We start from the raw sequence: 9,919 nt of genomic DNA, 5'->3' as shown, positions 1-9,919 counted from the left end.
GTGGCTCAGTCCTGCGGAGTGGAGAGCTGGGGTCTGGTCTGGACTGTGACTCCATGACTTCAGAGTAAGGTTGGCAGATTTAACAAATAAAATTACAGAGCCCTCAGTTAAATTTAGATTTCAGATAAACAATGAGCTTTTTTTTTTTTTTTAGTATTTCCCAGATGTCCATGGGACATGTTTATATTGAAAACTGGCTGTACCGTACTTTATCTGACTACCTGACCTCAAACCCTGTCTCCTTAAATCTCCCTTTACATTGTGATTCTCTCTCTCTTTTGGGGTCCATCGGCTCTGGAAGCTTTAGACCTGAAGTGTGCACACACAGCTGTGCCAGTTTAGGGGCTCACAGACTCACTGCCCTTCCCTTTGGGCTCCCTAGACGAGATGATCTGTAGTGTTCATGATCTCAGGGTCAGGAGAGAGGGCTGTGACTTTCCATTGCTTTTCAAAACCTGAAGAAAACTGAAATCTAAACCTGAGAAACCTCTTCCCCACTCCCCTTATCTTTGTTTTTTTTCTCGCCTGACTTGTCTTCAGCTGAGCCTGCTCAAAGATTCCACCATTTGTTGTTCTGAATGACAGAGGGGAAGGTGAGGCGTGGGAGGGGGAGCCGTGGCCGGGACTGACTCTTCCCTCAAAAGCTCCTTTAGGAGAATCGGCGTCAGGACACCGTGCTTTCTGGGCCTGGTCCTCTCCTCCCCCACGTCCCCTCCCCGCCCAGCTGTTGTTTACTGGGAGCCAGGAGTCTGGCCCGGCCCAGTGGCCCGACTGCTGGCGCACTACCCGCTCTCAGCTTATCAGCACACGCTCACCCCAGCACACTTCCTCACCACCCAGTGCTGCCAGCCTGTGGTGACTCACTTGGTCTTACCCTCTTGGCTTCCTTCCTTTCCTATTCACTTCTCTGTCTCTTGAGCACTGGGCTCCAGGGAACAGTGACCAACCTACCTGGACTCAAGCCCGAGTAGGGAGCCCATTACCTACCCCCAGGTCAGCGGGGCGCAGTCAAGGAGCTGGGGCAGACCTGTCAGAGCAGTGAGCCAGGCCCACATGGAGCAGGGAGGGGCCGCCTGGGCCCGATGTCCAGGGTGAACTGTGGCGATTGGAGGTCATGCTTTGCTGCCAGAAGGATTCTTCTTCCTCAGACTCACCTGTGGGCTTCGAATGAAAGTCCTTATGAATGAGCCTGAGGAAGTAACAGGTGGCGAGTGAGCAGGCTTCAGAATCGGGTGACCCGAGTTTAAATTACAGCTCTGCTGGCACTGGCTGGGCACCCCTGAGGACAGCCCTTGCCTCTCTGAACCTCACTTTCTCTCCTGAAAAGAGAGAAATGTCCATGAAAAGAAAATATGAAAAGAGGATAATGTCCATGTGACAAGGTTGCTGCAGTTAAATAGGAAATAATGCACAGACCAAGTGACTGTCCTGGTGCCCTGGCGCATCAAACCTGAGGTCAAATGCAGATGGAGCTGCCCTGCGGAGAGGGCTGTGGCCCCTATAAGCGCTCTGCTTCAGTCTGTTAGAAGAGAGACCCAAGGGGAGGCACATGAGACCACTTGAATGCCTCCCAGACGTAGTTTGCAAGGAAGAGGCTCATCAAACACTGTATCATACTTGCAGGGTGGTGGTGGTTTGGTAGTGGAAATTTTGGATAGGAAAGAAAAAAAACAGCAGTGAAAATTCCTTTGTGCAACTTTGAGAATCGCATCCCTGGAGGCCTTTGTTTTCCCCTGCCACTAGGAAGGAGTGAATGAAGCTGGTGCTCGTGCACCCCCTCCTGGCTGAGTGTGGACGTGCCCCGAGGATCTCCAGACTGCAGGCATTCTGAGTTATGACCATCCTGTGAGGGGTGGAAACAGCTGGGCCCGCTGAAAATGGCTGCAGGGACATTGCTGCAGTGTTTTCCTGGCTTCCAGCCTGGGCATCTTCATACCTGTCACTTTACCCCTAGTGTTCAGCTGGGCTTTCTTGATTCTGCTGCAAGGACTGCCCCATTACACAGGTTCTGAGTCTCTTTGGTGGGAACAAGAAGAAAACCATCTGACTTGATAACAAGGATAAACCTTGAGACTGAGGGTCATGTAGGGACATGAGGAGGTGAAGGACATGTGAAAACAGCAGGTGAATTCATGCACCCACGTGCTCATTCTGTCTCCTCCTGAGTTGCGTCTGTCTGTCTTTTCCCCCACCAACTGTGTGCAGCGTGGCCTTCGTGCCCACCATAATTAATGAAAGGTCTTTTCTTCCTCAGAAAAGGAAAGGCAGGGGTGCGATTTGTGGTTTGAACTGTGGACACCAGATTGATGTTAATAGAAAACTTGTTGCCCCATGACCTACCTTCACAGGAACCTCATCCCTTCCTGCCTAGCAGGTTCCACATGCACACTCAGACGGGGGGCTAAAGGGGCAGATTTGGGGGCCAGTTTGTAAGGAATACAGTGGCACCACAGCCAGACACCGTGGTGGCTGAGGGAGTGGCTGCTCAGGAGAATGAACACCCCTGAAATGTAGTCCCCTGGGCTGACCTCACGGCCCCGCACGGGGGTCATCGGCTGGCTGTGTGCTGCAGGCCCAGCACTGCTCAGATCAGGACAGGACCATCTTTCTAAAACCGCCTCCCGTCGGCCACACCCCAGCAGGGAAGGCCCAGGCTTTCTCCTTTCATTCACTCAAGAAAACAAGATTTCTGTCACGTAGCAGGGGTGCTCTCTCCAGGGACTCCCCGTCAGTCCTTCCGGGCCACTGGGTGGCCTTTGCCAGGTGTGGGAGCTGGCAGAGTGACAGAGCCCCGCCCGACTGCCCGAGGCTCTCCTCGAAGCTGCAGAGTTGGAGATGCATTTTAGTGGCCTGGGGCGTGGTAAGGCCCTGGAGGCGTCCCACGCAGAGCCCCCCCACCCCTGCCCCCGAGAAGGAAGGACTGACAGGGCAGCCAGCAAGGTCCCGCCGCGCCCCGGCACAGAGAACTTCATGTCTGTACTTTTTCAGGAAGCACACAGTTCCTGGCTGGGGCCGGGGGGTGCGGGGGAGAGACCAGCAAGGAAACTGCTTTCCAGCTTTGTACTGGGAGGTTGGGGCAAGCACGACCAAGAAGTGGAGCCACACTGGCCTTGAAATACCCACAATGTCCCCTTGGGCACCACCCTAAGTCCTTAAGTGGCAGCTAGTGGGCGAGGGGGACCGCCCATCCGCTCACACAGTAGAATGTGTGTGCCCCCCTCCCAGGCCTGGGTCCCCTGATACACATGAAGCAGGCAGGGTGATGGCAAGAGACCTCTGCTTCTGACCCATTGGGCCTGTGAACACATCTGCAGCTTCTCTGTTGAGCCAGTTTGGATCAGAACTGTTTGTGTGATGAGTCAGCCAGAGGTCAGATACCTCACAGACCCCAAGGTGACTTGCCCACGGTCTGGCTGTACATGGTTGAATGACATGAAATGCTGTTGCCTGTGCACGCACAGCCTACCCAGCATGGAGGATTCATCCTCAGAGCCAGGAAAAGCCGAAACCTACCCCCACCCCCATGGCATTCCTCAGAGGAGCTGTCTGGAGCTGGACCCTCATCATGGGGGTGTTGGGACATGGGGCTGAGACCTGCAACTGACTTCAGTTTGAAGCACCCCCTCCTGGATCCCGTGCTCTCTGAGGGGGCATGGCCGAGGCACTGACCGGCCTCCTCCAGGGGTCAGGAGGCTCTGGGGACCTTGGCGCAGCCCCTGGAATGTGGGATCAAGGTGAAGGGCTGCCTTTTCTTGTGCTCACATAGAAAATCCAGTTCCCCAGGGCTGAGGGGCCTCTGGGGACCTCTTAGGACCACAGCAGACAGTCCCCTTCCCACCTCCTTTTCACTGATTTCCTGCTTTGTCTTGGAGGGAGAATACCCTGGCGGAAGGCTGAATGAGAGGCAGGAAGGTGGAGAGTGTCTTGGTGCCCACTGCCCACAGCCTGCCTCAGCTCCGCGCGGCTCACTGCTGCAGGGATCCAGGCCACCAGGGTCACACAGCATTGAGTGGAAACTATTCCTCAGGGCAACTCTCCTTGGCTTTTTTATCCTCTGAATCATGCATTTTTCTGCCCATATTTGGTGGTGATTTGGTCGCTGGGCAGCCATCCAGGGCGAGCTTGCAGCCGGGCCCTGCTTCCAGGCGTGGACGCCTTCCTGCCCCCTCAGAGCTCGAAGGGCCCAGGGAGACCATCAGGGCTGGTTGCTGAGCTGCCGGGGAAGGGAGCTAAAGCTGTTTTTCCTTTCAGTCCCCAAGAGAAGAATTCTTTCTCAGATGTTTTTGTAGTTGGAGAATATTTTTGCCATTGCTTTGAGAAGACTTCCTCTCCTAACTTCCCCCTTTCCTGGGAATTTCCTCCCCTAAATCGAAAGCCTCCACTGTTCACTCGCAACCCTTGCTTCTCCTTCCTCCCCTGAGAAGAGATAAAAACAAGCGAACAGTGGTCCCTGCCAGGGTTCCTCACACAAGCTCACACCACTCCATGTGGGACACTTCCGTTGGAGATCCACACCAGGCCCTGCCAGGAGCGGGTGTTGGGGGACTCTTCCCCATCACTGTTAGAGGCTCAGGCCAACTGAAGGTTTTCTGCACCCAGCTTTCTGCAGAGTTTGGCATATACACATTTTCTGCTGAGCAGGACAGAGCAGGAACAGACCAAATCAACACATTGGTGCGGTGCGCTCTTGCTGAGGGCAGGCCCTGGGCATCACGGGCTGGAAGCAGGCTGAAGTCTGGGCTTCATGGGCAGCGGGGGCTTGAGGAACTTGAGGTTGGGACATCTTTCTGTAGAGTCCCAAAGTTTTTGTGGAATGACACTCTCTTCTTCCCATTCTCCAGGGTGGAGTTCCAGAACAAGTTCTACAGCGGGACTGGCTTCAAGTTCCTGCCTTTCTCCTTTGAGCACATCCGGGAAGGGAAGTTTGATGACTGAGCGCCCAAGGGGCTGTGTGCCCGGCTGCCCTCTGCTCCCCGCCACGGTGGTTAGCTGTGCTCCGCTTGCCTGCTGGTTGTGATCCCTGGGTGTCAGGGCACCTGTGTCATCCCCATCCCCTACCCCCAGCCACCTGTGAGGCATTTAGCTCAATCCAGGTCCCCCAGCTCCCCCTGGTCCCCCGCCACCCGCAGCTTGGTGTGTGGTAGTGTAGTGGTATTCTAGAGAAGCTACGCCCTGACCGTCACTCACACCCACTCACCCGGGGCACCCAGCCTGCCCTCCCAGCCTCTGTCTCATTCTTTCTTTGCCCCCTGGTGGTGAACGCATTTGTGCATTTACACGAGAGCCAAGAGCACTTAGAGGGGGGGTCCTCCACCGTCCACACCCAGACTTTGAGCCCCTGCTCCTGCCATTCTCTTTCCTGGCTGGGGGTGGGGTCCTCTTTAACACTCCCCACTCTTAGATTAGCAGCAAGGGGTCCAGGGAGATGGTGTTTTTGTCCTCCACCCATTCGCTCTGATCTTCAGTGCTTGTCCATCAGGAATTCAGCTCAACCCAGCTGCGCCAGCAAGCGTGGCTTCTCCCTGGCAGCCCAGAGTGTCCGTAGATATCCCACACCACCTTCCTAAGCGCACCCTGAACTCACACCTTCCCCTCCTCCCTCCCAGATTCCCCTTTTAGCACCCAGCATAACCTGCACAGCTGGGAGAACCCAAGACAGAGGTCCTGACTGGCTCCCTTGGTTGGCTGAGTCTCAGGCCGTGCTTGGGCCCTGCCACAAGCACCCCTCTGCACAGAGGTTCCAGACTGATGCCCTTTCCTGGTGCAGATGGGAGACCTTGCCCACCCCCAATTATGAGTCTCAGAATTGTAGTCATCAAGGCGTTTCTGCCTGCTCTGCCCACCAGTGCCCCTCCCTACCTCCCTGACAACCCCACGTCCAGTGAGTGAGTCCTAGGCGGGAAGGTCGATGGCATTTACCATTTATTTGCTGGTTGGAGGCAGCTGGCAGGGCTGCCAGTGCATGTGGCTGAGAGCAGCATGGCCCTGAGCACTACCTCTCCTACCTCCCCCTCACCTTATCTCAAGTCTCCCCCACAGCAGGAGACGGATCTTGGGGCCTTTTAATCATGTGTTGGCATGGCAGCCCTGGGCGCTTTAGCTAAATTGATTCGCAGACCTTCAGTGATGGAGAGGACCCCCTAAATTGGTCAGCCCCACACACATACACTTGTCTAAGGGAGCTGCTTGGAGCTGCTCAGTGACTCCCCAGGCTGTCTGCCCCACCCCAGCTTCACCCTGCGCCAGCCAGTGTGACCTGACCCAGCCCGTGTGCAGAGCCCCTCCTGTCTGGCCCCTGTGGTTCACATGATGACCTTTGCTCTGTGGACAGAGGGGTTAGAAGCAGAGTTCTGTATCAGGAATCCTGCCAAGGTCCCTCTGTTCAGACATGCCTGTGCTGAATAAAGTGTGTTTGACTCGATTAGGGAGGCTGCCCGTCTGTGTGCCCATGGCTCCCGTGTCACTCAACCCTCTTGAGTCCACTAGTATCTTACCCCCTCCACTTCCCTTGGCCAGCATTGCTGCTTTTTCTGTGATCCAAGGCCACAGCTGCGATGGCCCTGGCCAGGCAGTTTGTGAAATTCTCACCTTATCTCAAGTTTCCCAGGGGCCTTCCCACTCCCCCATCCCACCCTCCCTGAGCCAAGGCAGCTTTGCAGACACCACCCATGTAGGGGAGGGGCTTGGGGTCCCATCACCACCCCCTTTTCTGCACCATACACCCAAACAGCCCGGGGAGGAGGGGGAGCAGGGGCCTGGGTGTCTGCCCACCCTCCTCTCCGGAGCTCTGCTACGAGCATGCTCTCCAGGGCTCAACTGCCTGGCTATTTTTAGCCCTGATTGCCTTTGGCCTTGGTGTAGGTGGAACTCTGCTGGGGGGTTGGTTCCTCAGGGCAGCTGGAGAATTCGAGGTGCTGAGGCAGGCAGCCCAAGGGCCAACAGGCAGCCCAAGGGCCAACAGGCTGTCCCGGCTGGCGGGGTGGGCAGGGCGGGCGCCTTCTCCCTCCTCACAGCCATGTAAGGCGACCACATTCTTTCTCAGCCCGCCCTCTCCATTCCTGCCTTCTCAAACCTCTAGGGGATGGGCTGCCCAGGAATGTGAGCACCAGGTTGACAACTGCTGCTGCTCCAGGAGGGGCAGGAACACCCTGTTCATGCCATGCTCCTCAAACCATCTCGTCTCTGACAAGCCACCTGCCCTGGAACAGGCCTGGGCTCAACACCCAGCATCTGCTCCTCAGAAAGTTGAGAGGGACCATTCAGGTAAATGAGCTCTTTTAACCTCCACTCTGCTACTGACTCAAAGAGGGAGGCCTAGTGAGAATAGATACTTGGAGTTAATGGAATAGAACTGAGAGTTCAGAAACAGCCTAACAGGTATAGTCAGCTGGTTTTCCACACAGGGCCCAAGATAATTCAATGGATAAACAACAGTCCTTTCAACAGACGGTGTTGGTACAGCTGGGTGAAAGTGAAAGTCAGTAGTGTCCGACTCTTTGCGACCCCATGGACTATACAGTCCATGGAATTCTCCAGGCCAGAATACTATCCACACATGACAAATTGGGACTGCGACTCACCATATACAAAAATTAACTCAAAATGGATCATCGACCTAAATGTAAGTGAAATTTTAGAGGAGATCATAGGAGTACCTCTTCCTGACCCTGGGTTAGGCAGTGGTTTTTAGAAATGGCATTAGAAGCACAAATGATAAAAAGATAAAAGATAAGTTGGGTTTTAGCAAAAATTAAAAAACGTTAGTGCTTTGAAGGACAGGGTCAAGGCACCCCTCGTGGTGGGAGAAAGTATTTGCAAAGCATATCTCTAATAAAGGACTTATATCTAGAATATATGTAGGACTTTGACAACTCGGTGATAGAGACAAAGACTCAATCTTTAAAAAAGGGCAAAGAATTTGAATACACATTTCTCCAAAGAAAATATGAGGCAAATAAGTCCATGAAGAGATACTTGACATCGTAAGTCATTAGGAAAATGCAAATCAAAATCTCGAGGAGACATCACACCACCTAAAAAGGTTATAATTTTTAAAAGACAATTACAAGTGTTGACAAGGTTGTGGAGAAACTGAAAGCCCCATCCCCTGCTGGTGGAAACATAAAATGGTGCAGCTGCTTTGGAAAGCAGCCTGGCAGTTTCTCAAAATGTTAAAATGTAGGGTTAAGTTAGGACCCAGAAATTTGAGTTCTAGGTAGCTACTCAAGGCAAATGAAAAAATGTCTACACAGACTTGTGTGCAAGCACTCACAGTGGCTTTATCCATAATAGCCCCAAATGGAAACGACCCAAATGTTTATTAGCTGATGAGTAGATAAACAAAAGGCAGTATATCTATCCAGTGGATATTCTACAATAAAAAGGAACAACATTGATACATGCTACACGAATGGACCTCAGAGTCAGACATAAGGCCTCATAATGTATGACTCCTTTTATGTGAAATGGCTAGAAAGGGCAAATCTACAGAGATGATGTAGATCTGTGGTTGCCCAGTACCCGTTGCTGGGTGGCATTGCAGGCAGGGTTTCTTTGGGGGGATGGTGATATTCAGATTAGATTATGGTGACGGTTGCACAACTGTGGGTATACTAAAAAAAAATTGAGTTTAAACTGATAAACTTCCTGATAAGATCAATAAAGTGGGGCTAGGAAGGGGGAACTAGGACTTCCCCAGGAAGAAATGCCTCCCAAAAGATCTGGGTCAGTGGGTCATTAGCTAAGGATTTAGGATCTAGTGGCCTTGAGCTGATCCCAGCCCAGCCAGCTAAAGATGGGACCAAATAGAACTGAGCCCTGAGAGAGGGAATCCCCAGGAGCCCTGGGGTGGGGTGGGGAACGATGGCTGTTGCTCTTTCTGTTGCTCTTTCTGTTGCTCTTTCTGTTGCTCTGTTGTCTCTCTTGGTCCCTTGGTTTATGGGGTCTGAGTCCTAACAATTGGACCCCAGGGAATTCCCATTGCTCCTGTTTTTAAGTCTAGACCTTTACCCTGATTCCCCTTTTTGTGGAATCCCTGGACCCCAGACATCTGCTGAGTGAGTCTGTGCCCCCATCAGTGAATGTCCTCTTGAGGTCCTAGAACAGTGTGGAGAGGGTGGCTTTGGGCTCAGTGTTATAAAGATAGGGGACAGTTCCATCACCATCTTCAGGACCCGTCTCTTCTTCCTGTCCCTCAGTGAAGACCAGGGCAGGATGGCACCTCTTTCTGCCCAGGAGCGTGGTGTGGAAAGAGCATTGGAGCTCCCCTCTCCAGCCTTCCAAAGGCAAGGCCTAGGCATGGGCTGCTCCCTGGTGGCCAGACAGGGAAGGACTCATTCCTCTTTATAGGTAAGGCAGGTGGGATCCTAGGGGGGTTGTCACAGGTAGGGAACTGAATTGGCAGGGCAGAGGGCCAAGCGATCTGAAGGGTGCACAGGCAGAGGGCAGGCTGGCAGGAACGAAAGAGATAAGATAGGAGTGGAGAGCGTGGGCAATTTGTTTCACACACAGTAAATGAAAAAGCAATGAAATGTGTCATATGGTAAAGGGATCAAACCGTACAGTTCAGTTCAGTCGCTCAGTCGTGTCCAACTCTTTGTGACCCCATGAATTGCAGCACGCCAGGCCTCCCTGTCCATCACCAACTCCTAGAGTTCACTCAAACTCACGTCCATCAAGTCAGTGATGCCATCCAACCATCTCATCTTCTGTTGTCCCCTTCTTCTCCCACCTTCAATCTTTCCCAGCATCAGGGTCTTTTCCAATGAGTCGGTTCTTCACAGCAGGTGGCCAAAGTATTGGAGCTTCAGCATCAGCCCTTCCAATGAATATTCATGACTGATTTCCTTTAGGATGGACTGCTTGGATCTCCTTGCAGTTGAAGGGACTCTCAAGAGTCTTCTCCAGCACCACAGTTCAA

The 9,919-nt window shown here is 53.1% G+C and overlaps 1 protein-coding gene across 1 annotated transcript in view; it reads left to right on the top strand.

The window, feature by feature from the left end:
* ATP6V0A1 (ATPase, H+ transporting, lysosomal V0 subunit a1) overlaps positions 1–6,426 on the top strand; it is a 50,994-nt gene extending 44,568 nt beyond the window's left edge. Inside the window, exon 20 of the mRNA XM_010843102.1 lies at positions 4,339–6,426. Coding sequence (XP_010841404.1) covers positions 4,339–4,935 — 597 coding nt within the window. The 3' untranslated portion in view covers positions 4,936–6,426. The remainder of the gene's footprint in view (positions 1–4,338) is intronic.
* The last annotated feature ends 3,493 nt before the right edge of the window (positions 6,427–9,919 follow it).

This window comes from Bison bison, unplaced genomic scaffold, assembly GCF_000754665.1.
Source record: "Bison bison bison isolate TAMUID 2011002044 unplaced genomic scaffold, Bison_UMD1.0 scf7180017864180, whole genome shotgun sequence".
Lineage (NCBI taxonomy): Eukaryota > Metazoa > Chordata > Mammalia > Artiodactyla > Bovidae > Bison > Bison bison.
This window is presented reverse-complemented; position numbering and strand designations above follow the sequence as displayed.